The sequence below is a fragment of the Meleagris gallopavo genome, chromosome 29, assembly GCF_905368555.1.
Source record: "Meleagris gallopavo chromosome 29, MGAL_WU_HG_1.1, whole genome shotgun sequence".
In the NCBI taxonomy this organism is placed as follows: Eukaryota; Metazoa; Chordata; class Aves; order Galliformes; family Phasianidae; genus Meleagris; species Meleagris gallopavo.
This window is the reverse complement of record NC_139432.1, coordinates 2,653,240-2,679,512: the sequence shown is the minus strand read 5'-3', so window position 1 is coordinate 2,679,512 and position 26,273 is coordinate 2,653,240. Positions and strand designations below refer to the sequence as shown.

Below are 26,273 nucleotides of genomic sequence, written 5' to 3'. Positions count from 1 at the left end.
AGGTTGGGCTGAGCGGGGATGGGAAGAGTCAAAGAGAATTAGCTGGTAAATAAGATCTTCTGCCTTCTCTTTGATCCGCTCTACATGTTCAACTGCTTAAAGGCTTCCCAAGAAAGGATTTTGGTGGAGGAAGACTTTATCTGCCCATAGACCATCTCATAGCTCTGAAAGGCACGACGGCAAGATAGTCTAGCAGGGGGCTGGGAAGAAATCCAAAGGTAGCCCAGTAAATCTCTGCTAAAGAGGCTTCCCTTCCTCCACCTCCCGAAGCAGATAGGGCAGGCTCTAAAACTCCTGTTGCTTCCTTTTTTGCTGCTCTGTAAGCCCCTCTGATCGGAGCTTTAATCTGGCTGAAGTCAGTGGGTTTGGGGACGGCCTGAGCTCCGCGTGCTGCTGCAGAACGGGGAGCCGTGCAGCTCCAGCACCTCGCTGTGCTGCCTTCACCCTGTGCTCCTCCTGGCTGTGCACAGAGCAAGGGCTGAGGGCATTGCGTTCTGCTCGGTCAGCTGGATCGGGGGGGGGGGGGGGAAGAAAAAAGGTAGGAGGGGGTGAAAGGTGTGGGAAGGACGGCAGCAGCAGCAGCGGGTTGGTCCTCGGGTGCGTGGTTCTGGGTGAGGCAATTGATGCAGGGTGTGGGCTTAACATTCCTGTAGTGCAAACGCTGCTTGCAGTTCCCTGCAGGTTCCAGTTTGCAGGGCTGTGCTGTTGGGGCAGGCAGAACCACTGCTGTCTCCCAGGACCGGCTGCTCTCACTGCTCGGGGTGGGCTCGGATAATCTGCCCTCCTAATTGCCACCCAGTGAGGAGGCAGCTGTTGAGCTGGTCCTAAGCTGATTTGGGATGGCAAATTCTGTTAGTTTAATTCTCAGCAGCGCTGAGGAACTTGCCGGCATCCTTTGGCTTTTCTCTTGCAGCAAGCAAGTGCCCTGGCGACCTGAGCCAGCTGGTGAGGGCGTGCAGTGCTCTGAGCTGGGAGAGGTTGGGTTTGTAAGGGATATTTACTGCCATTCCCTCAGCTCTTGTGTCTCCAGACCCAACTTTGCTATTCCTTTTTAATGCTGTTTGTATCGAATGCTGACATCTCATCGCTTAGGATTTGCCCTCGGTGCTATGGCCCCCCCCCCCTTGTCATCTCCTTTCCAGAGCTGCTGGTGTGGAGCATTCATTGCCTGGTCTTGGTAACCCAGGAAAGGTGTTCCAGGACTCAATAGCACGGGTTAAAGGTGAGCAACAATGAAAAAAATGCATTTGTGGAACCATCCCTTCTGCAGCTCCCTCCTGCTCTTCTGAAAAGAGTTTGTCTTGGAACATGAAGGAAGTTTCCTCGCTCCTGCCTTGCTGTGATTTCTCATCTTGCTCCCTGTTAGGCAGTGCTTATGGATCACTGTCCGTATTCCTTCATCTGCCAGCTCCTCGGAAGCACTAAGTGCACAAAGGAGATGAAAAGGAAGCCGCTTATGAATTATGAAGAGCCTTTCAGGCTGATGTTATTTCACGGGGCTGTCGCTCCGTTTTAATTGAGTAATTCAAATGAAAAAACAAAACAAAACAAAAAAACAACCAAATCCTGTTTGCGTTTGATCACCTTTCAGAGGTAACACTTGGCTGGCTCATGTTTGTTGTTTTCGTTTTCAAGTAACACGAGCGGACGTTTGCCAGCCTTGCAGGTGAAATAATGGAGAAGGAAGGAGCTGAGCAGGAGCTGGGATGCAGCTGCTCCCCTTTGTGCTCGCAGGGAGAGCTGGAGCTGCACCCGGGGATGTGCACCAAAGCACGCAAACACAGCCCGCATCTCTCCGAGCGCTGCAGAAATCCCTGCTCCCTCTGTTTTCCTCCCAACGTGTGGCCCATAACAGCCCCCAATCTGCCAATCTGTGGTTTATTTTGGGATTTTTAGCCCTTGTGAATCGAAGCATCGGTTCCCAGGCTCGTGATCCCAGCAGCTGTGCCGTGGGGTGCAGCCCCGTATCCGCGCAGAGCTGGCAGGGTGAGCCGGTGTTGGGGCTGCACACAGCATGCAGGGCAGCTCAGCCCCTGGCACCAGAAGCGTTTTGGTGCTGCTCCTTTGTGATGTCATCTGTCACACACTGACAGGAGACTGAGCCGAGGCACAGCTGTGTGATCCCCAGCATCTGCTTTCCTCCTCTCAGCCACCAGGCTGCTCTCAATAGGGTACGTTGTTTTCAGCCCTGCTTTTATTTACCTGTCATTGCAGGGAATCCTCGCACCGAGGCGTGAAGAGCTTGGAGCTGCCAGGCTTCATTTGGGACCTCAGCCTTCCCAGGTGGAGAGCACAGCGTGTTTGGCTGCAGCAGCAGCAGCAGAATGAGGGCTCTGCAGTGCTGTTGTGCTGGGTGCTGACACGACCTGATGGCCCTGCAGGGACTTTGGCACCAGATCCTGCAGCCTTTGGTTCTGGGTTTGGCACTTAGGGGCACCAAGCAAGAAAATGTGCTGCTGGATGAGGGGAAAAGTTCCTTTCAGACACCTGTGCCCTATAAACAGGGCTTCGGTGTGCTCTAACCGTGAACTTAAATATTTCATAGAATGAATGGCAGAATGGTTGGGTTGGAAGGGACCTTAAAGCCCACCCAGTTCCAACCCCTGCCGTAGGCTGGGTGCCCCCCAGCAGCTCGGGGCCCATCTGTGGCTGTGGGCATCTCCAGGGATGGGGCACCCCAGCAGTGCCAGAGCCTCGCCGTCCTCTGTGTGATGAAAATTACTCTTTTTCCTCTTGAAATATCTTCTGGGTTCTTGAAAGCTGTCGGCTCGCTCCCTGGCCCCAGCTCAGTGATGTCCGCAGCTCTAAGGGCTCGCTTCATCTCCAGACTCTTCCTGGTGCTCCTGCAGACTTTGGCCTTTTGGGGTGGCAATGTTTTCTGCAGCTATTTTGTCATCTTGCTGCTGACACTTTACACAGCAGAAGCCCGCAGGGGCCGTGCTGGCTCAGGCTGAGCCACGAAATGCCATTGGGATGCAGTGAGAGTCACTCCTGGTTCCCTCAGCACTGAGCTGTGCTGTGTGCCAGCACCATCCTGGGCACACCAGTGTGGCACTGGGACAGCACTGCTCGACTCCCAGTGCTGCTGTGTCTCCTGCATCGCTGGGAAGCAGCTCCAAGCCTGGGCTGCCCCTCTTAGCACTGATGCACATAGCAAAGAAGGTGCTTTCGGTGGGGAGGTGGCCGTGGTTCAACTCAGTCCTTGGATTGAGGCTGAGGGACCCCACTGGGTTGCACTGTGGGGTAAATGGTGCTGTGGGCTGAGCTCGGATATCTGGCAGTGAGAGCTGTGCCCCATGGGAAGCGTGGGGTTGGAGGGCTGTTAACACCACGCTGGCTGTTGCTTCTTAGATAGGGTCCCTGTTTGGTGGGGATAGTGCTGCTGGGAGGGGATAAGGACGGCTCTGTGCTTTATCTCACGCAGGGTGTGCTGCTGAAGGTTATCTCTGCGCCTCTGCTTGGTGGAGTTACTCGTTCCCAAACCGTTGCTTGGAGGCAGGGCTGTTCCTACATGTTTTTGGAACATCTTTTCCCCTTCTTGCTGTTTCCCTCCAGTAGGGATTTCCTCCTCCTCCACTTGAGAAGCAGGATTGTCATCTCAGATGTTGTTTGTAATTCACAGTTGCTCCGATGCGCTGTTTTCAGACCATCTTTTCTTTAAAATCAGCTTTACATTTCGTTTCATCGTGAATCCATCATAGAGCAAAAAACCCGCAGCAGAGCTGAGACCTTCCCCCCACAACAAGAAGAGCTTTGGGGATGAGCCCTTCGGTTTTGCTTCGTGGTTTCAGCAGGACGGATCTGTCCCAGAATTGCGTGCATCACCCTCAGGTTCCGAGCCTGCTGTCAGGAGTGCTTTTAGCTGACGTGGGTGAGAAATAAAGAGGGGGAGAACTGACTCCAGCATCCATCAGAGAGGCATAAAACGTCTTTATAGTGGCGAATATGACTGCGTGATGATATGGCCTGTGTATTTCAAACCCAGCTGGGAGAGCTTTGCAGCTAGGAGATAATGGTGCTGCTGGCTCGCTTGGCCTCACCCTCTGGACCGCTTGGTGTCATTTATTTACCTCTCTGTTGTGTTGAATTTTCATCTGCCTTGTAATTGTTTTCCATCTCAGCCCTTGCAGGGGGAGCCTCTTTCCATCATGCCGCCCTGCAGGCACAGCACGAAGGCATCCGGCCCCACTGGGAGACACTGTGCTCCCCAAAGTCCTGCTGTCCGCACCCTGCAGCTCTCAGGGGACGTCAGGGTGCTTCATTCCTTGGTTCTTTGTGCCTTTAGGTGATGCCTTTTTCCTTCTAACACGACAGGCAGCTCTTCTCTCATCTCTGAAAAATTAATGGCTGTATCCTCCCGAGCCCATCCTCACTCCTGCAGCTCCTGCCATGCGTGGAGCTCAGTGGGAGCAGGGCTGCCTGTGCCCAGCTGTGAGCAGAACAGCATTAAAGGCCTTTTTGCAGCGCTCGGAGTGACAGCGAGACCGACCAGTTCTCTAACAAACACCCAAACGTTTCCTGGTGTCAAAAAACCAGCAGCACCAGCAGTGAGCAGAGTGAGAGCTGGCACTGCAGGCATGCAGGTCCGTGGCCTTTGCTGAATCACTGCTGGCTGCTGCCGTGCCAGGGCTGCACAGATGCTAAATGCTGAGCTGGGAGGAGAAGTGGAACATCTTGAGCTGAGCTGAACGCTGTGCCCAGAACGGGCAGATGAGCCCCAGGCTGGGAATGTGAGCTGGATGTGGAGCCAGGAGTCCTCTCTGGATGGTGGCCCAGGAAATTCTTGTCCAGAGGCAGGGAAGCACAAAATGCAACTTTCCAGGGAAACTGGGAGAGGCTCTGATTGCTCTCATCCAAAAACTGGGTTGGGGGAGGCAGGAGGGGAGGCAGTGTAAGGAAGAAGTGAGCATCATTTAAGCCAGCGCTCAGATGAGCGGATGCTCTGCCTCTGGATCAGCAGCTTGGAATAAAGGTTTGTGAGTGCCTGTGGGTGTGTGGTGAGCTGGGAGGGCTTTTAGGGACCAGCAGAAGGGAAAGGGGTCAGGATGGCTTCTGCTGTCTGCATTTTCCTGCTGACAGACAGGGCAGCACGTGGGGAAACTGCTGTGTATCCCAGGTCTGCCTTTGGGACAGAAAGCTCACTCCTGTGCCTCCTCCTGCACACAAAGCAGCAGATTCACACTCACATTCCTACTCAACTTGCTTTTATGCTCTATACACTAAAGAAACATCGTATTTTTGTATTTCAGTGCTAACCACCCTTGTAAATAGCACCACAGTGGAGCCAAATGAGACCGGGATATCATCCATGTGATCATTGGAGCCCTGGGAGGAGGGCAGCCAGATGCCCATAGGGATGTTCATTTCGGTGGGCAGCCTCCCACCCCCAAAAAGTTTTGACAGAAAGTTGTCACCTCATTCCTTCCTATTTTATACCTTTGCTTTTGTGAGTGATTTTCTTTGGTGGCAAGTTCTCACGCTTCCTTGGTACAGTTCTGTCAAAGCAGCAATTAAATGGTACATCATCTTCCTGAGGCTTAAAAAAGCTGGGCAGGAGATCTGGTTACTGGCATTTGAGCTTCTCTTGCTTAGTTCCATATATCCCGTTAATTTATTGCCAGCAAACAAAACCACGTGAGTTTGCTTCCTTGCTTGCAGTGACCTGAGCCTCACTGCTGCATCCATTTGCTCCTGACGGTCATGGCAAGCACACGATTACACTAATAGCCTGTTATTAATCACTGCCAGTGGCTGTAATTATATCAGCTATTAGGAAGTCAACTAAAATCCACGTCTGTCCAATCAGCGGGGAGAACAAGAGAGGCACAGTGCCTCTGTTTGTTTGTTGTTGGCTTCACTTCCTTTTGCACTTTGGAAAGCCCTCTGAGCTCCTGCTTTGGTGTGTTAGCATTTTGCTCCTGGTGAATCTGGGGGCACCGGATGCTCCGGGCAGTGTTTAGCACAGCTGTGAAACCCAATAGGCAGTGTGTATCCTGAGCTTCCCTGTATGCAGGGATGGGATTTGGGGTCTCGTCGGGAACAGGAGACAAAGCAGCTCCCTTCTTGCTGTGGCTGAAGAAGCAGCCTGCAGCTGTTGGCTCATTGCTTGCCAGATGCTCCTGGGACGTGGGCTGAGGTGGTTGCATGGAACACAGCAAGAAGGCTCCGGGAATTTGCCTGATAACCTGATTGCTTTTGTTTCCTCCTTCAGGTAACTTGGCTGCAAGATGGCAGAACCACACCAGGATATCACCGTCGTGGAGGACCAGGAGAGGCAGCACGTCCCCTCAGGTGAGCACCTCCAGGAGGACACAGTGCAGAGGACAGGAGTGACCCAGGCAGGGGGGAGCAGAGCCCTGGGGACAGCCAGGAGGAGATGCTGTGTGTGTGTGTGTGTGTATGGAAGGTTCCTGCATACCAGGCAGTAAGCATTGGGTGGCCCACAGGGTGCTCTGATGCTCCTGAATGAAGGAGAATGCTGCTGTGTGATCTGGTTGCCTAGCAGTGCTCAGATCCCATGCTGCCTCGAGCAGTTCTGATCTTACTGCTGCAGCTTGGCACGTCTATGCTTTTGTGTTCACTCCTCAGTTTGCTACTAAAACACAGCACCGCTTTTATTTTGAGACACGGCTCGAGGATGCTGCTTGCTGCCTGCTTTTCTCACCTGCACAAGGCTGGGCAGAGAGTTCTGGGAGCCATGCAAGAGTCTTTTATCCCATATTTCAGACCCGCATTTCTCCAGAAGCCTTTCCTTTCGCATCCCACCACGCTGCACAGTTGAGCTTGGAAACCCACACAGCCCCAGCAGACTTGGTGGGACTCACTCTTGGCTATGCTTCATATAAACACCATCTTGATTTTATTTTCTTGAAGGGCTTTGGACACAGCTTCCACCAAACCAAACCAATGGGTTATCTCAGCCGAGGAGAGAATCCATGGCATCCATTCATCGTGGGTCGTGTAATGCATTTCAGGCTGACAGCTTCTCTCAGCTCGTAGCCTCATCTTTGCACGTCACAGGGATTTCACTTTTATTAGTTTAGATCTTCCTTTCCGAGTCATTTTCTCCAGCTTTCATTGTATTGTTTCATTTAGTCAGCCTCTTTGCAAAGAGGAGACTTGTGCTTTTTGCTGTTCTAAGAGATGACTTTGGCCCCAGCCTGGCATTGCTATGCACCGCACAAAGACTTGCTGGTTTGCAGTGATGAGGACGAATACAACATGGCAGCATTCGGTAGCAGCTCTGGGAGAGAGTCTGATGGCTCTAGAAATGGCAGAGGGGACAACAGTGACTCAGATGTACATCTTTCCTGCCTACGTTGCTGAGATCTCCTTTCCTGCTTCTGCCATTCTGCTGTGTGGTTCCCTGGGTTTTTCTTTTGGCTTCTGCTTGTTCTTTTTGGCGATGGCAGCGATGCTTTTGGTTGGCATTTTCACGCTTTGCTTGCTTATCAGTTCAGGTGTTTTATGCTCTCCAGTGGATCTGGGCCATTAGAGGTTTGTAACTCATAGCCAAGGACCTGTTCTAAGTATTTGTTTTCCAGGCTATCCCCTTCAGATTCCAGTCGATGATGGATCGGATGAGCCTGTTTCTGAAACATCTGACGCTAAGAGCACCCCAACTACAGAAGGTGGGAGCTCTTTGTCTTACTGCTTTGAAACCATGATGGTTGGGGTCGTGCTAAACCTTGCCCAGAGACTCGTGTTCTGCTGGGGTTTCTCAGGAGGAGTGTTGGTGCTCTTGGATGAGAGCTCTTCATTAGTCTCATCACAAGTGAGGTTTTCACTCGGCAGAATGAGAGAATTGGCTTTAAAGGTGGAGAGTGGGTTGGAAGGCCTGAGATGGAGAGTGTGAAGCGTTGCTCAGAGCTCATAAGTCTCTCGCAGGTTGTTTCCTTCTCTCACACAGTGGGTCCAATTAGCTCAGTGCAGCCAGGAGCAATCCCACATTGCCTGCAGGTTCAGAGGTTTGCACACCATCAAAATACTGCCGGCCCATCCTGCTCTGTGCTCCCTGTCAGAGTCAGGTGGAGCTCTTTTGGTGCTCCCTCTGTATTTATCCTCTGTATTCATTCGTACAGCACGATTTGTGCTGGAATGATGAGATGGATTGAGTCTGTGTGTACAGCTTTGAGCTGATGCAGAAGTCATGTGGGTCAGGTCAGGGCATTTCTGCGCTGCTTCACTGGAAGAAATCTGATTTGGAAGTAATCTAGAGACTTGTCCGTTGTTTTAATTAACTGCACTGTTTCTCTGGCTGCTTTAATCCCAAGTATCTGCCTCTTGGTGGCTTCAGGTGAAGGCAATAGCTTGCAAAATGTATCCAAAATTAAAAAGGATGGAGATACTGAGCAGTTCCAGCCCTGCTGGAGATGCGGGCTGACAGTGATCTCGTGCAGAGCAGCTACATGAGAGATGTGTGCTTGGTGTGGGGGCAGCTCAGTGCGTCCCCAAGGACCAGCTCTGCTGTGTCCAGCTCGCTTGTCTCCCTCCACAAGCACCGGCTCAAGGGAGGGAGATGGGTGCTTCTCTGAGCAAAACGAGCTTTGGGAGCATCCCGGCCTCCCCAGGGTTTTGCCATTTGCTGGCTATGTGAAAGCTGCATTGTTTTTCAGATGCCACAGCACCTTTAGTAGAGGAAGGAGACCAAGAGGATCAGCACGGGGAGATCCCAGAAGGAACCACAGGTGAGGGAGACCGAGGTGCAGCTTCATCTCTTGGTACAGATAGAGCAGAGAGCTGGACTGGTTGGTGCTGAGCAGCAACACCGCAGAACCTTTCGCAGGCCTGCTTTGCTCCTCATGCTTGCTTCCTTCTTCTGATACAATTCCTTGCTTACTGCTGTTCTCTTGCCTTCCCCAGCCTGGGGGACACTCGCAACCTTTTCTTCTCTCTTCCTCAGCTCCCCATCTGACAATCTTTCTCTCCGTGGTGGCTTTGCCTCACGTCTCCAGGCAAAGTGCTTTCCTGCAGAGCCTGCCCATCTCTGCAGCTCTGCTGGCAGCCCTGCAGGACCTCACTGCTCCTCTCACGGGCGCTCTCTCTCAGCCCACACGGTTGTCTTTGGAGAGGCAGGTGGAAGCCAGACCACCGCAGCACTTCTCGGGCTGCCAGCACGTTTTGGGGATCGTGCAGAGGAAGCCGAGTGGCTCGTTCAGAACCTCTGCACCTGGGCCTGCTTTTGCAGGGAGGAATGGGGGTCTTTCAGAGTTAGAAGGGATTGATGTGCAGCAGAGCTGTGCAGAGCAGGGCAGGAGCTCCTCGGACAGTCAGGTGTGGCTGTGAACAGTGAGCACGTGGTCCCTGTGTGGTGGCTGCTGGGCTGTCCTGCAAGCATCAGGCAGGTTTTGAGAAAGGCAGTGTGATAGAATGGGCTTCTGCCAGCACCCAAACACAAGCCCACAGCTCTGCAAGCACTGGGTTTGTTACACAGCCAGGTTAGCTGGCAGCACATAGCCCAGGAAGAGCTGGAGAGAAGACGTGGATGAGATAGAGCTCAGGTAAGAGACATCGATAAGAATGCTGCCAGCTTGGCAGGAGTAGAAGAGGAAACATAAATCCCCAAATTTCCCTGCTCAGTGCTCAGGTTTCTGCGTGTCTGTCTGAAGGAGCTTGTGCTAACTTGCCACTTGGTGGAACACGTTGGTACAGCAACTGTTGGAGAAATCTGGGGACCCAGCATTAACACAGCTTGCCTTTCTGATACTGCCCTGCTCATAACACAGCCACGGTGGGCAGAATCAGCAAGGAGGTAAAGACATTCTCCAGAAGCATGCTTAAACTTGATTCTCATGTTCTGATGATGTTTTTCCATTCTCCTTCTGAACTGGGACCAGCTGAAGAGGCGGGCATAGGAGCCACCCCCAGCCTGGAGGACCACGCTGCAGGAGATGCTGCTCAAGGTTGGTCTGACTTCTGGCACTGGGGTCTGGTTGCTGCTCCCGGGGGGCTTGGGAGTTTTCTTCTGTAATGCAACTGCTTTGCACCCTGTGGGCAGTTGTACAGCTCTCCCCGTGGCTGGCAGGCGGGTCACACTCACTTTGAATGTCCCAACACACTCATTTCAGGCAGCTCTTCATTCATCAGTTTTCTCTCCCAGGTGGCTGAAGCACCGATGCTTGTTTGTCCAGTGGCAAAACGGAGCATCCTCCAGGCTAGAAAAGGTCATAAAGAGAGGCAGGATGGTGCAGTTAGCCAGGAGGCACTGCTGAGCATTGCATAGGGTCAGCTTGGGACCCCGCGTGTCCCACATGAAAGGGGTGAATTATCTGACTCTAACTACTGTGTCTCATTTAGGGTGGGCTCTTTTTGCATCCCACTCTCCAGCAGTGTCTGCCAATGCTGGGCAAGGTGGGCAGTCATTTTAACACAGCTGTCTTGCTCACGTTTGTATGTGACAACACTGGTTTTGTGTGCTAGTTAAAAGGGCAATTAAAGCCCATTTTGTAAGGTGGTTTTCTGTTCAGGTTCCTCAGGCTGCTCCTGCAGTGTCTCTCCTCTTACTTACAGTTTGCAGTCATCCCTGTCTTTGCAGGAAGCACGCAGCTCTTTGCTTTCTCAGCTCAGAGTGAACCGAGGTCTCTGCTTTTCACTCTCAGCCCAGTTACACACGCTCTGCTCCCTGCAATTAAAACAAAGCATTTGGTGCCTGGCTGGTGGTTCTCAGGCCAGCAGCTCTTCTGTATTCAAAATAGTGATGCTATTAAAAAGGAAATTAAGGTTGTGAGCAGGATGGGGTAAGTTATCCCCACTGTCTGGTTGTAGCTGCTATTTCTCACCCGATTTTTAATGAGAGCTTTCTGTCCTGTCCTGGGATCTTTCAGCTGTCAGATATGGGGATGTGCAGCTCGCTGCAGCTCTGAGAGAACCAATAGAAGGCATTTCTGGCTTCTTACATAAATGGTTACATCTCCAAAATGGACTTTTAGCAGTGCTGCTGCTTTGTAATGATGATGAGATTTGATGATTTGATGCGATTATTGATGCGCACCCACAGTTTGTGGATACCTCATAATTACCTACCTTCATTTCTTGTGTTGTGGGATTTGAAAAAATGATCTTTGCAGTGAAGACAGAGCATGTTAAAATGCCTTTGGAGTCTCAGCATCTTTCAGTTCAGATTTGCCATGCTGGTGTTCTGCCAGCTCTCCCTGTGCAGCACTCAGAGCTGCGGGCAGCCCTGCAGAATGGAGGTGCACATCCTTATGGGGGCAGGGGGCTTCGAGCAGTTCAGCAGTGTTCAGGGTGAGCTCTCCGTTGCTCAGCACATCTCTGCTTCAGTCGGAAGAGTTTCTAGCAGAACAGCTTCAGTTCAGCCAGAATATCTGGCTTAATGCAGCACTGTGGCGTGAAATTGCAAAGCTCTGTGTCATGCTTGAGATCAGCAATGGAAAATAATTGTCTCCTTTACCCTAAAAAAAAGAAAAAGATCTGTGTCTCTGTGACCGTATGTTTTGGGTTTTAAATGTCACTCTTTCTCCTCTGCCCAAACGATGGCAGCAGTGCTGGAACACTAATTAGGCTGAGTGGGTACACGGTCCAGAAGTGCTGTGGCTGTGTAGTTACAGCCACAGTTTACTGACAGTCCTTCCACCAGAGCTCTGCCCAACTGCTCTTAAGGACGTGGCAATAAGGGAGCAGACAGAGCAGTGCTGTTCCCCGGGCTCATTAGGACCAGAAATGATCTGGAGGTGGATGGGAAGCTGGATGCGTTCCTGATTTCTGAATACCTCTAAAGCCACCCCAGCTGGCAGTGCAGGGGCACACGGGGACACTTCAGCCACCTCTGATACGGGGTCCAGGCAGTGCTCTGGTCCTCCCACCCGCTGCCCCCGACCCCCTTTCCAGTTTCCGTGGAGGTCAGAGTTCCTTTAAAAAGCCCCTCTGTCTGCTGAATGGGGCAGCTCTTATTAATAGTACAGATCCCAAGTTTCTCTTCTACGTTATGTGATTGACCACCTATCTGTGCTTGTGCTCACTGTTTGCCCACGCTTCGTACTCTGCATCTTCAGCTCCAGGGGAGCCCAGCTCTCCAAAGCTGCAGCCTGGCCTTAAGGAGCAGGTGGGAGGTGTGATTAAAAGGGGCAGCCAGCCCATGGAGCAGCTAGCTGGCGTTCCTCAGGAGCCTCTTCTGCAACAAGAAACAAAGCCTGCAGCCACAGCTCCCACCAGGATCGAGGTCACCATCCCAATACCCCTGGATATGTACCAAGATGTCAGAGCTGAGGACAGCAGTGAGCTGTGGGATCGTGGGGGCAGAGAAGGCGTTGGTGTGGATCCAGCAGTGGGAAAAGAGCTGGGAGGTGTGTGCACCATGGGGCTGGCAGGAGCGGGTGGCACTGATGCCTCCCGTACTGCAGATGGGCCAACTCCTTTAGATGCTGGAGCCCCACTAAAAGAAGACACCAGCAGCTGGGAAAGAGATGAGGACCGTGATACTGATGGAGCTTCTCAGCAGGGTTTGCTTGGACAGCGTGTTTCTCCAGGACCCAAAACAACCAAGGAAGCTCTTAAAGATGAAGGAGAAACCAAGTCTGGAGATGTCCTCAGAGACATGGAGAGAGAGGCACTCCTTGTTGAATCTGAAGCACGTAAAGCAGAAGACCAAGAGCAGAGACAGCAGTTGCAGGGGGAAGAATCATACGCAGATGTCACCTCATCAGAGCCTTCTGAGACCCAAACAGAAGGGGCAGGAGGGGATGCTGGAGCCTTAATGGAAGCAGCCAAACCCCCCGTTGGGTTAAAGGATGGCAGGGAAGAAGGAGATGCTGCCGTGGAAGAGGCAGTGCTGGGTGCAGGAGGCTGCGGGACGCCCAAGAAGAAGCCTGGTGCTGCAGATAAAGCAGTCAGTCGTGTTCCTCTCCTGAAAGGTGTGTGCACCATTTGCCTGCCTGGAGCTCACACTGCCGGTGCATTGCTCACCACGAGGCTGCTTGAAGCAGCACTTGAGCTTGCTGCCTCCTCCTGAATTGCAGTGCTTGGGACATGGCCTGGACCTTTGCTGCGAACTGATCTACAAAGCGCCGCTGCTTCCCCCTCTCCCTCCTTTAATCTTGGATGTCCTGGCATCATTGCCAGACCTCCATGCTTTGGTTTTGCATCCCTTGCATGGTGCTGGCGTGTTCCCAATCATGCTTTCTTTTTTTTTTCTTTTTTTTTTTTTTTTAGTTTAAATTCCTTTTGGATCTTTGGGCTGGGCTCCTTTACTCACACCTGGCAGCTTCCCAGAGAAGACAAATTCTGGATGGGTGTTGTGGCATGTCGGATTGGGGCTAACCCAGCACGCTGCAGCTTGTCCCAGCAGGGCACGTGCCACCTGGTTTGCATGTGTCCACCATCCAGTCCAATAACTCCTTGTATCAGCTTTCCTAAAGAGGAGGGAGGAGGAAAAAGCGTAAGGGAGTTGGCAGTTCAGACCGGGGGAAAAGTCCCACGTTGGTCCTTTGCAGAGCACATCTGAGGCTCTTGCACAGCATCGTGCTTTGATCCCAGCTCTGGATCTGTGGGTGCTCTGATGCAGTGGCTGTGTTGGGTGTTTTGCAGGATGCTCTGTGTGTGGAGGCTCTTGGGCACATCTGTGTGTGTGTGTTTGGGCTGGAAATCGTCCTCTGTGAGCGCCTGGGCAGTCAGAGTTTGTGCAGCAGGTCTCAGTTCCGGCTGTCCATGGTGAAGGGTTGAGCTTTCCCTTCAAAGCATGAGCATCCCTGCTGGCAGAGCAGCTCTTAGACCTCTTCTTTCTCCAAGAAGGAGCTGCTTCCCAGTTTCCAGGGATCCAGGAGCATCTCAGAGGAATCTGCTCAGCGCAGAAGTGCAGGCTGTGCAGCAAATTGTGCTGCAGGACACACAGCGAAACCTGCTGGTCTCTTGCCGTGTTGTGTCTCACTTCGTGCTGTCAGGGCTGGCCTGGGGAGGAGCTCTGCTTTTCACCCCACTGCCAGGTCCCCAAAACTGGCATGACTGCTTCCATTAACCTGGAAATCCTGCTCACCCCTCCCCTCCTCTCTGGTTTGCAGCAGAGAGAAACGCGCTCTTTGCTGCGTGGGGTCACTGAGGAAATTGCTGGTGTAGCTTTTCCCCTCGGAGCCAAAGCTCATCACACATTTCTTATTGTTTACTACCTGAGAAGGCATCAGAAAGCTTTGCACACGTGCTGCAGGGCATCAGCATGGCTTGCTGTGGCTGTCATCAGAGCCTGAAACCAATCGTGGGCTGGGGATGCCTTGCCCAGGGTCACCCAGTTTCTGATTCAGCAGAAGGAATTTCTTTAATTAATTCATTAACGGGCTTTTTCCTTCAGAGACTGAGACGCTCTGTAGCCTCTGCAGCAGCTCTGGGGCTGTTGGGGTGGGGTCAGAGCCATCAGTGCTGCATTAATGGCATCGCACATGGGCTGACCCATTGGGTTTCCAAGCACCGGGGTGAAGATCAGAGGCTTTTCCTCCCAGATTAGGAAGGAATTAGCTGAGGGCTCAAAGGAGGACCTTTGTGATGAGTGCCTGTCAGTACCAACGTTTCTTCCTCTCAGCTTCTCACCTCGTTAGTTCTGCAGCCTGAAATACTGCGAGGGCCACCGAGTGCTTGATCTGAATCAAACAGGACAGTGGCTCAGCATTGAGAGCCCGCAGAGCCCGAGCCAGATGGAGGGCACGCTGCTGGGGATGTGGTGTGGCAGGAGGGATGGGAGGTAAACTCTTTGCAAAGTTAACACACAGGAGAAGAGGTTTGAGACAGACCTTGGGCTCCCTGGTGCTGGTCGGTTGGGGCACCCTTTGGTTTCAGTGGGTGTGTATCTGATTGTTAGAACCAAATAGGTTTTATTAAGCAGACTCACATTTAGCTCAGAGAGGGCTGCTCTGAACTGAACTGAACAAGTGCTGCTGGAACTGAGTGCAGATGTGTGCAGATGGACTCACACAGACCTGGCGTGTGTCTGATGCTCCAGCAGTGACTGATGTTGCTTGTGCACAGGATCATCTGTTAACCCGGGAGGAATGTGCTTAGATGTGCTCGTGTTTTGCCAAGAAATGGGGGAATTTCTCACGTTTTTAAGAGCTGCATTTGATCTAAGCTCGAGGGAAGGCGTAGCACCAGCTCAGCATGCATGTTACTGTAGCACAGGCACTGTCAGCTGTGCATTTCACCCATCCCACAAAGTGTAACTGTGTGTTTCCATTTGTCAGCTCGTATTGATAGCAAAGACAAGGAAGGGGCTGAAACTGATGAAAAGAAACCGAAGGTAAGCAAAGGAGGAGAGCCAGAGGTGATCCCCACCTGCCCACGTGAGCTGTGCTCATTCCTAGCTCCTGCTTTAGGAATCCTTGCCATTGCCATCCGTTCTTCAGCCTTGTTTTTGTTTTCATCTCCCCGTGCCCTGGTTTGGATGGTGCAATCCGTTGGGCAAGGATGCAAATCACAATCTAAAATGCAGATCGTGGGTTTGTATGGGTGGTTCTATGTGATATTCTCAACCCACGGTCAGAAAGCAGAAGAGTGGCTTTGGTGGGGCAAACTGGTGCAGAAGGAAACTCCAAACTGTCATTGGGTGTCTCATAGCTGCTGGTGGAGCCTTGGGATGCCAGCAGTGCCCCAGGACCCACAGCCCTCACCCAGCTCTGTGCTGCAGAGGGCAGAACCTCTCCATTGCCTTTTTCAAGTCCGCTTCCACATTGCACCTTCTAATCCTATTTAATGCTGCTTATCCCTTTTGTTCCCCTCCCGTACTGATTTTGTTTTTGTTGTTCCGATTTTATTTTCTTTCCATGTGTAAGAAATCCTCACCTTCCACTGCCAAACCCCCAAGTGATAGAGCCTCCATCCCTCCCCACCGACACACCTCCTCTAGCACAGCCCCTCCGAAATCTCCCTCCAGCCCTGCATCCACCTCTAAACGAGTCACACCCCGACCTGCCAGTACAGGAACGCATGAAACAAAGGCCAAGGTAAGGAAACGGGATGTGAGAGAGGCAAAGCTGCCTTGGAGAACAGCATAAGGCACTGCTGGCAGTGCCTGCTGGGCTGAAGCACCACGTCTCACTCAGAGGAGAAAGTGGGGTCGTAGAATCACAGAATGGCCTGGGTTGAAAAGGACCACAGTGCTCATCCAGTTCCAACCCCCTGCTGTGTGCAGGGTCACCAACCAGCAGCCCAGGCTGCCCAGAGCCACATCCAGCCTGGCCTCGAATGCCTGCAGGGATGGAGCATCCACGGTGCTGTGGGCTGTGCTTCTCTGCACGGCAGTTTTTGGAGCAGCTGTGTCAGCTTCACAGCCCCTTGTTCTGCTTCAGAGCATCTCACGTGCTGCAGGGGTTACCTGGTCTCTCTGGGTCCCTTTTGTGTTCTTTCATACTCTTTGTTCCTGTAGCTTTATGCTGCATTTTGTGGGTCTGTAGAACACAGCAGCTGCATTTGTTGTGTCTCTGCCAGGTGAATGTGAAAATGCACACACTTCCGTGGCTCATTCTGCTGTGGGGTTTCCCTTGGTGGTGCTCAGTCACACAGATACAGCTGGGGTGAGGGAGAGAGCAGAGGCTGCAGCTCTGGATAAGAGGATGCAGTTTTGCTGTGATGGTTCCCTGCAGCTCCGGGACCCATCAGCTCTTCAGATTTCTGTCGCATGTTTCCAGCTTTGTCACACAGAGTGGCATCAGAGCACAGTTTGAAAGCAGACACGTTGGTTTATAGACCTGGGAGGGTTTTTCTGCAGGATCCCCAGACAGTCAATGGCACAGTGCTGTTTACATACCCTTGCAGATGATGCGTGGGTGCATACAGGAGGGAGGACAAAGGAAATGTCTGTGTTTGGGGTCTGGCTCTGCCTCGTGGATGGAGCCTCTGTTGTGCAATCAAAGAGCGGGTTTATTTCCCACTGGGACAAGAGGACAAGCAAAACGAGAGGGGAAAAAGAAAGGAAAAGAGAAGAAAAGAAAAGAAATGGAACCTTTTCCCTTTGTGTCCCTGCAGGGCCAGGAGATGAGGGGTGGCACCAAGCCGGCCACGCCGCGCTCTGCAGCCGGGCAGGCACAGAGGAACTCCAGCAACGCCACCCGCATCCCAGCAAAAACCCCCACGGCCCCCAAGACCCCTCCTGGCTCTGGTAAGTGTGGGGCTGTGCCTCCGTGCAGGGATGTGGGGCAGGGAGCTTTGCACCGTGAGGGTGGTGCTGCTGCTTTATCTGCTCTGTTGGTAACACGTGGCAGCAGGTGGGAGGTGGCACTCGCTTCATCCCACTGGGGTTTCCTCCAATTTGGAAGATGTAACCAGCTTGGTTTTTTTTTTTTTTTTTTAATCCATCTCTCCCTTTTCTCTTGACAATATTTCCCAAAGAGCTGGGGCTGTGAGGATCAATTCTTCGATTGCAGGAATGGAGATTACAGCCCATAATTCCCAGGAGCAAAGCCCAGGAAGCCCAGCCTTGGGGATTTCCATTACAGTGGTGCATTTTGCTGAATATGTGCATTTTTTCATACTTATCGGAGCTGCGTTAAACCCTTAAACCAATTAAGCTTCCGTCCTTATTAAGCACCTCTCTCATTCATTAAACAGGCAGAAAGGAGCAGAAAAAACCACCCCCTGCAGCAGCGAAGTCTGAGAAAGGTGATGTTTCAGGATCTTCTTTCATTTGTTAAAATGGGGACAGTTCTGAGCTGCTCAGTGATCTGAGCTTTATTTAATTATGCAAAACAAAGCTTCCCAATCCCAAAGAGAAGAGTGGGTTCCTCTCCGTGCCTTTTGTTTGTAGGTTTTCATGCGTGCTGATTCACGTTGGGGTGGGGCACCTTAGCAGTCATCCAGACAATAAAGAACTCCTTTTTTTCGAGCTGCTGGGAGGCTGCTTTCAACCTCAGCTTTCGCTCCAGGATCGGATGGGTGTCTGTCCCATCCTGGTGGGAGCTGACGGGGGGCTGCGGGGGCTGCAGACCATCCCCAGCAGGCAGGCAGGCAGGCAGGCAGGGTTTGTGCGCCGCGCTCACCTCGCTGCGTCTCCCTGCCGTCTCCAGGTGAGCAGCCCAAGTCTGGAGACAGAAGCGGTTACAGCAGTCCCGGCTCCCCCGGGACTCCAGGCAGCCGTTCCCGCACTCCTTCTCTGCCCACCCCACCAGCCAGGGAGCCCAAGAAGGTGGCTGTGGTTCGCACGCCTCCCAAATCGCCCGCGTCTGCCAAGAGCCGCGTGCAGCCCTCGGCGGCTCCGATGCCCGACCTGAAAAATGTCAAATCCAAAATCGGCTCCACCGAAAACCTGAAGCACCAACCTGGAGGTGGCAAGGTAAAGCTGGGCTCCGCTCCGTGCGGGGATGGGGGGTGCTGAGGGGCTGAGCCCGACCCGGAGCGGCGGCACCCAGCTGGGGCTGCAGGCACGGCTCCGGGCGGCTGAGCTTCGGCTGATGGGCAGCTTGATTCCTATTGCTGGAGGGTTTTTTTGGGGGCTGGTTGGCCTTCAGTTGTCCTGAAATTGCTTGCCTGGCTTAGCACAGCTGAACCACGGGGAGGGCTGCTCGTGGCCACTGGGGTGATGTCTCCCTTTGGTGTCCTGCTAGGGAGAGCGTTAGAGAGAGCTGGGGCCTGCAGCCCTAAGGAGTCCCAGGATCAGGGCTGTGTTTCGGAATGCTGCTGTGTGATCTGGAGCTTCTGTGAGAGGATGGCAGCCTCCTGCAGGGACCCAAGAACCCGTACGGAGGGAATTGCAGCTTCGTGGCAGGGCAGAGAGCTTTGGGCATGCTGGGTTGTTCTCAAAACACAACCAGTGCAGGGACTGGGATCCTGCTGGGGTCCTCCTGCTGCTGCCGGCTCTGAGGTGACCCCAGTCCTGCTGGGACTGAGCTGGATCTGCTGGTGTTGCAAGGAGATTCAGTTTTGGAACTGATGAGAGAAGCAGTGCAGAAGCTGAGCAGGTTGGGGTTTTGGGGTCCACTTTGATTGGTGGGGTTTTGCATTGCATTCTGCAGCCAGCTGCAGTTGCTGCAGCGGAGCGGCGTGGCACAGCCACAACTGGTGGCAGTGTCAGTTTTAGGGCCACCAGTGCTTTTGTGAGAGGGCAGCAAAGAGAGCTGTGTGCTTTGAGTGCTTGGGAAATAGGGCATCGTGGTGGATTTTGCAAGCTCTGCAGAGGAGAATTCTGCAAAGAGAGCCTGAGCTGGGTGAAGAGTGGTGCATCCCAAGCAGCAGAATGCAGCCACACAGCTGCAGCAGTGCTGTGCTCTGTGCCTCTGTGCTGTGTGGATGTGTCCTGCAGCTTTTATGGGGTGCCCCTCACTGCATGACAGGAGGCCTGAGAGCAGCTGGTGGCTCTTACACAGGTGCTCAGTGTCAGAGCTGCACAAGTGGCAGTGAGCACAGCTGGGGTCACTGTGTGTGTCTGCTTGCCTGCCCAGCAGAGCATCGCTGCCTCTTCTGCAGCCATCATGCAGCAGAGCCTTGAGAAACCTCCCCGTGTGGTGCATGCTGTGCTGTGCTGTGCAAGCAGCTGGCTCTGAGTGTTTGACTTCAGTGTGGGGAAGGCTTTGGGATGGCTTCTTTTCACCGCCCTCAGCTGCAGTGTGCTTTTCCATTTCTCTCTGCACGTCTGGTTGGTGCTGCACTGCAAAGGGCTGCTCCTCCCCAAGCAGCTCTGCTGTCTGAGTGCTGCTCCGGTCGTTGGTTCACTGCCTTTGCTAAACCCAGACAGGCCAAACTGTGCCCTGATTTGCAGAATTAATTGCTGTGAACTTGAAAAGCAATGCCGGAGGTCTGTGGCAGCTGTGGTGCTCCTGGTGCTGGAGAGCCACGGTGCAGCAAGCTCTGCTGGCAGCAGCAGGCAGCACCTGCTGAAATGGGAAGGTTGGGTGCCCAGGGTGCCCACCTCACCACTGTGGGGATCTGGTCACGCAGAGGCTGCGGGTGCAGTGCTCTCCTGCAGGATGCTGTGCCTCCTTCCCTCTGGGGAGCATTGTGCTTCTGGTGGCCTTTCTTCACAGGGAGCTGAGGCAAAGCTCCAAAGGTGTGTTTGCCTTTGGTTCAGGTCTTCAAGTCGGTCCAGTCCACGCAGGGGAGGGAGCAGGAACTGCATTCAGCTGTGGGATAGTGCATGGGGTCATTCAGCACAGCTGCCCTTGCAGCGGGTTCTTGCAGACAGGCTTTGGGGTGGGGAGTGAAGTTAGCATGGCACGTGGCTCCCAGGACTCCAAGCTAATGAAAGCAAGCATCTCTCCCACTGGAGGTGGCGTGAGCAGTGTGGGCCAGCAGCTGCCCCAGGGCTCAGCTGGGGCTGTCCCTTACATCCCACCTGCACACGGGTTAAGAAAACTGCAGTCCTGGCACTGCATCCCGGGCACAGCAGCTGCTTCTTCCCTCTGTATGTGCAGAAGGAGTTGGAGCCCTACCCCACACTGAGCTCAGCACGCTGGGCGCACCGCTGCTCTGCTGCAGCCCTGGCTCACTTAGAGCTGCTGGACCCTGAGGCCGGGCAGAGATGTGTGTGCCGGCACAGGGCTGAGCAGGGGGGTCTCTCAGCCCCATCCTTTTTCCCAGCCCACCCTGGTGGTGCAGCTCTGCAGGTGCCGTCTCCGAGCAGCAGTGCTTTCCAGCGTGTCTGCTGTCCCCCCTTCTGTTCAGTGGAAGCAGACGGGCAGCTGGCTTTCTTGCTGGTGTTTCTGGCATGGAAACCAGGGCTGCCTTGCTAGCCAGATCTCATCCAACTCGAGCTAGAGCTCACCCACCTCCATCTTCAGCTTCCGACTCAGGAGCAGCAAGCCAGAGATCCTCCTTTGCTCTTGGCCCTGGCAGGCAGGCTCCTGGTGTTGGTGATGTTTCGCATGGTCAAGCTGCAGATGATCATGTTGTTTCTCACGCTCTTTTCTGGCTACCAAAGGTGCAGATTATTAATAAGAAGCTGGACTTTAGCAGCGTTCAATCCAAGTGTGGCTCAAAGGATAATATCAAACACATCCCGGGAGGAGGCAGTGTGAGTACCTTCACACTTTCAATGCACTGTAACAGTTCTTAATGATAAGTGGCATGTTGTGTACACTAAACCACCAATGCTATCTGCAGCGCCCGTGCCGTCAGATAGCAATTGGTGACATGCAATGACTCTTTTCTGGCTACCAAAGGTGCAGATTGTTAATCAGAAGTTGGACTTTAGCAGCGTTCAATCCAGGTGTGGCTCAAAGGATAATATCAAACACATCCCGGGAGGAGGCAGTGTGAGTACCTTCACACTTTGAATGCGCTGTGATGATCCCTACCCGTAGTGGCATGTTGTATAACACCAAGCAGCCAATGCTATTTGCAGCAGCACTGCTGTCGGATAGCAATTGGTGACGTGCTGTCCTTTAACCCATTAACCCAGGAGACGTGGTTAGATGAACCCTAACGAGTCCTTTTACGTGCCTGACGTGGGCAGAGCTAACTGAGCCGTGTACAAACCATGTCTGTAACAAAACATCTCTTATCCTGAGGCTTCGTGCTGCCTGCAAGGCTCGGGCCCCTGCACACAGTGATGCTGATGCAGTCAGTGAAAGATTGGAAAGCAAATGCAGCCCTTGTTGCTGACTGTACTGCTGACGTGCACGTGGCCCTGCACAGCACGTAAAAGCAAGGTTCCTGGCCTTTCCCATCAGGCAAGTATGATCCATGTGAATACCAAGCTTCTCCTCGTGTCCACTGTGTGTGTTAGTGCCCGTGGGGGCTGAGCCTGAAGGGATACGGAGCCAAACTGATTGGAATGTGGGCATTTCCAGCCATTCCCTGACATGTAACCACGCTCAGCTTCCGGGTGCTGTGCCAGAAAGCTGGAGGTGCTCTGCAGGGTTGGTGGATTTGCACCACCTGCTCTGGAGGCAGAGTTTGGGTCTGGGAATGGTGATGGGCAAAGGGAGGAGCATCACTGAGACCCCAAACAGTGCAACCCAGGGGCTGTGCCCACTCTGTGTCCGTCCGAGGAAGCCTCCTGGTGCCCTCAGATGTTCCCCATGGGTTTCCTCTGTGCTGTTTCTGATCTCTGGATGCCCTCCCTGAGAAACCGAGCATTGCAGAGGGCTCGGCACAAAAGGGATGTAGCTGGGTTTGCCACCTTGGTTTTAAATTTGATGTAACTCCACGTTTATTTACACACCAGAGGAGCTGCTTTGCAGAGGTCAGGCCTCTGTGAGACACGTTCCCTGCTGGTTTTGCCATGTCTTAAACCCAGGCCCTGCCCTGGCCGTGCTGCCTGCTGCACTGTTAGGCCAGGAGCTGCTGTGTGCCGCACATCATCGTGCTGCCAGCGGAGTTCAGCACACGCTGAGCAGGCATTCAAAGCTGCAGCAGGTGAAGAATTCCCTGGATTTTGAGGTAGAGATCATCATCATCCTCTGGCAGAGCTGTGCCTCGGGGCTCCTCCGACTGGGGGGCGACAAGAAGCCACTGGGGCGCAATGCAGCTGTGCCTTAATCCTCTGCAGCACAGTCAGCAGTGACTGCCTGCATAGCCACGCTGCTCCAAGGCAAAGACAGAAACCTGGGGGCAGATGTAAGAACCTGGGGGCAGATGCAGTAACCTGGGGGCAGATGCAGTAACCTGGGGGCAGATGCAGTAACCTGGGGGCAGTGCCTTTCTCATGGCAGTGGGTGCTCTGACACAGCGATGCTTTAGGCAGAAGCTGACCTAAGCATTGCTGATGCTGAGATGGGATCCCCAGGTCTCTGGCACTGATTTCCCAGGCCAACAACTCTGTGCCTGTTTGCCTTCCTTGTTCAAGTGCTGCTCTGCTCCCCAGCAGGGTAACAAAGAGTTCAGCGAGTAAAAAACTGAGCTGGAAGGAGAGCAGAAAGGATTCGGTGATGGGTCGCTTGCTGTGGAAATGGGAGGTCTCTCACAGCCGGGTCCTGCAGGGCTCTCAGGGCCGTTGGGGCACACCGGGGTTAGAAGGGCACAGCTCTGTCCTCCCAGGTCCTGTTTGTGCCTTCTGAAGAGCCCAGCTCTCCTCCTGCTCAGTGCATTACGTGTGACCTCTCCCCATCCCTGTCTTCACGTCTGTCTCCGCCGTGTGCTCCCAGACCCCCTTGCTGTGCTCCCTGTCTCTCTGTCCCCACCCTCTGTGCAGTGTGCCTGTCCGTATGTCTGACCATCAGAGATGGGGCTGACCCACGTGCCTGATACCCAGTGTCACTGCAGGACCAGCTCAGCCCTCCAGCCCCGCAGTGCCTGCTGGCACCGGGCGTTGCTGCACGTGGGCTGTTTCACCCCAATCCCCGGGGATGCTGTGCTCCCACACCTTTCCGTGGCTGCGTAGTGGAGGGGGGGCAATGCTGTGCAAGCAGCCACGCTCCCACCTGTGGCTCCGAGGGTCAGTATGGGCTGCTGGGCACGGGGCAGACGTGAGGTTCGGTGCACGCAGGGCGTTCCGGGCAGCACGGGGTGCTGTGCCTGCAGGAGGTGATGAGCTCCAGCCGTGCCAACGGAGGGGCTGCCCGTAGGGTCCCTTTGGTGCCGGCACGGCCCTGCGAGCGCTGAGAGAGCTCAGCAGGCACACAGAGAGCAGCACACACTGCCCTGGAGCTCCCAGGGTCGGCCGATTCCTGTGGCCGTGAGCCCAATCCCAGGGCACAAAGCGGGCGCTGGGGACGCAGCGATGTTCTCTCCCCTCTGTCTCTGCTCCCGGTGTCACTGCTGTGTCTGTGTGCCGTGCTTTGCCATCCCCGATGCTCTCAGCCCTCCGTGTTCTCCAGCGTGGTGTAAAACTGCCAGCATCACCACTAAACCCCCTGCACTGTGTGTGTTTGTGCCGTGGCAGCGCCGTGGGGCTGCGTGTCCGGGGTGCAGCAACGCCAGGATGGGCTTCAGTGTCTTCCAAGTCCCACTTAGGTTCTGTGCTACGAACTCCCACCAGACACTTAGACATTATTTCTCTTTATTTTTTAACTCTTTATCTCCATGACAGCGTTGTTGTTGGTTTTTTTTTTTTCAGAAATGCATATTTTTGCTCACTCTTTTATCAAAGTTCTGTGCACATTGATCATTTCTGTTCTTTCAGTTTTTGTGGACATAAGCTTTATGTTTTACACCAGAAAAGGTATTTATTTTTTACGTTTTTTTTCTCTCTGGTATATCTCCTCCTTTTGGATGATGTGTATGCAAATCTTAATTAATTACCACTCCACTTTCTCACTTAAAGCATTTTAAATTTGCCTCTCCTTCCCCCCTCTGCGGAGAGGCGGTCTCGTGCATGCTGATGTGATAAGAGAGGCTCCCGCACACGGGCATTAATGATCTCCCATTTCTCACGACCGTTTCATTTATCTCATTAACCCTCCTGGGGTGTCAGCTGTTCCTTTCCCTCCGATCCAGATCAGGTGCTGCCGTCTCGTGCCCCCCCCCTCCCCGCGCCTTCTCTCACCTCCTTCTCCTCTCTCCCACGTGGGCAGGTTCAAATCGTTTACAAGCCGGTGGACCTGAGCCATGTGACGTCCAAATGCGGTTCCCTGGGCAACATCCATCACAAACCAGGTACCATCGTCTGCACTGCGTGGGACGGGGGGGGTCGGGGGTCGGCGGGGGGGGTCGGGGAGGCCGATAGCAGAGCATCGCGGGGAGCTCTTGCCTTGCGGCCCACCCTGCAGGCGTGGGATCTGACCCCTCTGCTGCCCTCCTCTCGCAGGTGGTGGCCAAGTGGAGGTGAAATCTGAGAAACTGGACTTCAAAGATAAGGTGCAATCTAAAATCGGGTCCTTAGATAACATCAGCCACGTTCCTGGAGGAGGAAATAAAAAGGTAAAGGAGGGCAGGGCTGCTGTCCCGCGTGTGTGTGAGCCTTGGGGGGGGGGGGACAAGCGAAGAGCAATTGGAGTGGGCTCAGGGAAGGTGCTGCTGAAGGCTCTCCACCTCTCCACCACCTCTGCTTGCCAGGCAGCGCTGTGTCCCACTGCTGGCATTGCTGCCCACATCCTGGGGGGGGATGCTTTGTTCCCCCATCCTCCTGAGCTCCCCCCACTCCCCCCTGCGTGGGGCTGAGGGCTGCACAGACCGACCCTGGGATGTTGGTTGGAGCTGTGAAGCTGCGCTCTGTGCGTCTCCAGGCCCACCTGGATGAGTGTGAAGGTGTGTGATATCCTCTGCTGGGGTTTCCTGCTTTTTCTGCTGTTCTCTGAAGAGGTTTGTGTCTCCAGCTTTCACTGTATGGGATGCTGCTGTCAGCATCTGCTTTCATGCCATGTGGTGCCAGTGGTGCAGCACAAAGCTGGCACAAGGGCTGGTCTCCAGTGAAAGCGGAGCATCGGGCTGAGCTTTAATCAGCATCCATCGCTGCAGGATGCTGAGCTCCGTACCTCATCTCAGCCTCCCCAGTGAAGCTGAGTGGTGTGGGGAGGTGGAAATGGGAATCCAAAGCTGCTCAGGTTGGGTGGCTCCGTGCTGCATCACACTGAGTGCCAGCAGGGAGCAGCTCTGCACGCTCACACAGGGGCAGGGAGCTGGGGTCAGCACGGGGCTGGGGCTGCAGCCTGGGATACAACACAGAGTTGGATTCCCAAAGGGAAAGGTGCTTTTCCTCTTGCTGCTCTCTCCAAGCACTCTTTTCTCACTGGGAAGGGACAGCTCTGTTTCAGCTCTTCTCCTGCTCCGGATCACTGCCTTCCTTACCCTTCTCTCACTGCTCCACGCATCAGACTGCCCTGCGCTTCTCATCATTTTTATTATCACAACGCTGGTTTTCCAGATCTTCTTTTTTCTCCCTTATTTTCTATTTCTTTTCCTTTTTTTTCTTTTTTTTTTTTTTCTTTTTAAATCTTTTTCCCGCTGGTTGACGTTTATCGGATCTTGTTGGTTTTCGGTTTTGTTTTCGTTTTTTTTTTTTTTTTTAATTGCTGATGCGTTTTTTGCACCCCACCGCCTTGGGTTGGGTTTCTTCACCTGTAGAGAGAGAAAGGCAAGGAAGACAAGAGCTGGTGCCAGGCTGCTCGGACCCCGAGCCCAGACCCTGCTGGGCTCCAGGCCCCGGTGCTGGAGCCACCCACCCCCCCGGAGAGGCAGCCCCCAGCCCCACATTCAGCTGGGGAGGGCACCAGTAAGTAGCAAACCCAGTCCGCTTCCCCTCCCCAGCCCTGGAGCTGGAGGGACGGGCAGCTGCGTGCCACACGGGCATCCCACCTCCATAAATCCCTGCTGGGGGGCAGGAGCAGCCGTGGTTGTGCCTTGGGATGGAGCTGGCAGCATCCCCAGGCGTGCTCCCGTCCCCAGGAACGCGGAGGGCTGAGGCTGAGGCTCTCGGTCACCTCCTCCCCGCTCCGCTCCCCCCTGCACCGCCCGGCCGATGCCCTGCAGGT

The 26,273-nt window shown here is 53.8% G+C and overlaps 1 protein-coding gene across 29 annotated transcripts in view; it reads left to right on the top strand.

The window, feature by feature from the left end:
• MAPT (microtubule associated protein tau) overlaps positions 1 to 26,273 on the top strand; it is a 37,927-nt gene that overhangs the window by 9,384 nt on the left and 2,270 nt on the right. For 2 of the 29 annotated variants that reach the window (XR_014880078.1, XR_014880079.1), the window contains exons 2-18: positions 6,212 to 6,291; positions 6,874 to 6,951; positions 7,545 to 7,631; positions 8,616 to 8,687; positions 9,837 to 9,902; positions 12,012 to 12,869; positions 15,180 to 15,235; positions 15,768 to 15,938; positions 16,960 to 17,092; positions 17,542 to 17,592; positions 17,997 to 18,262; positions 20,843 to 20,935; positions 21,084 to 21,176; positions 24,378 to 24,459; positions 24,611 to 24,723; positions 25,867 to 26,014; positions 26,124 to 26,271. Coding sequence is in view for 7 of the 29 variants with exons in the window: in XM_085211187.1 (XP_085067313.1) it covers positions 6,228 to 6,291; positions 6,874 to 6,951; positions 7,545 to 7,631; positions 8,616 to 8,687; positions 9,837 to 9,902; positions 12,012 to 12,869; positions 15,180 to 15,235; positions 15,768 to 15,938; positions 16,960 to 17,092; positions 17,542 to 17,592; positions 17,997 to 18,262; positions 20,843 to 20,935; positions 21,084 to 21,176; positions 24,378 to 24,459; positions 24,611 to 24,723; positions 25,867 to 26,014 (2,431 nt within the window). In the remaining 22 variants the exon portion in view is untranslated. The other 27 variants (XR_014880083.1, XR_014880084.1, XR_014880091.1 and 24 more) reach the window with 25 other exon arrangements.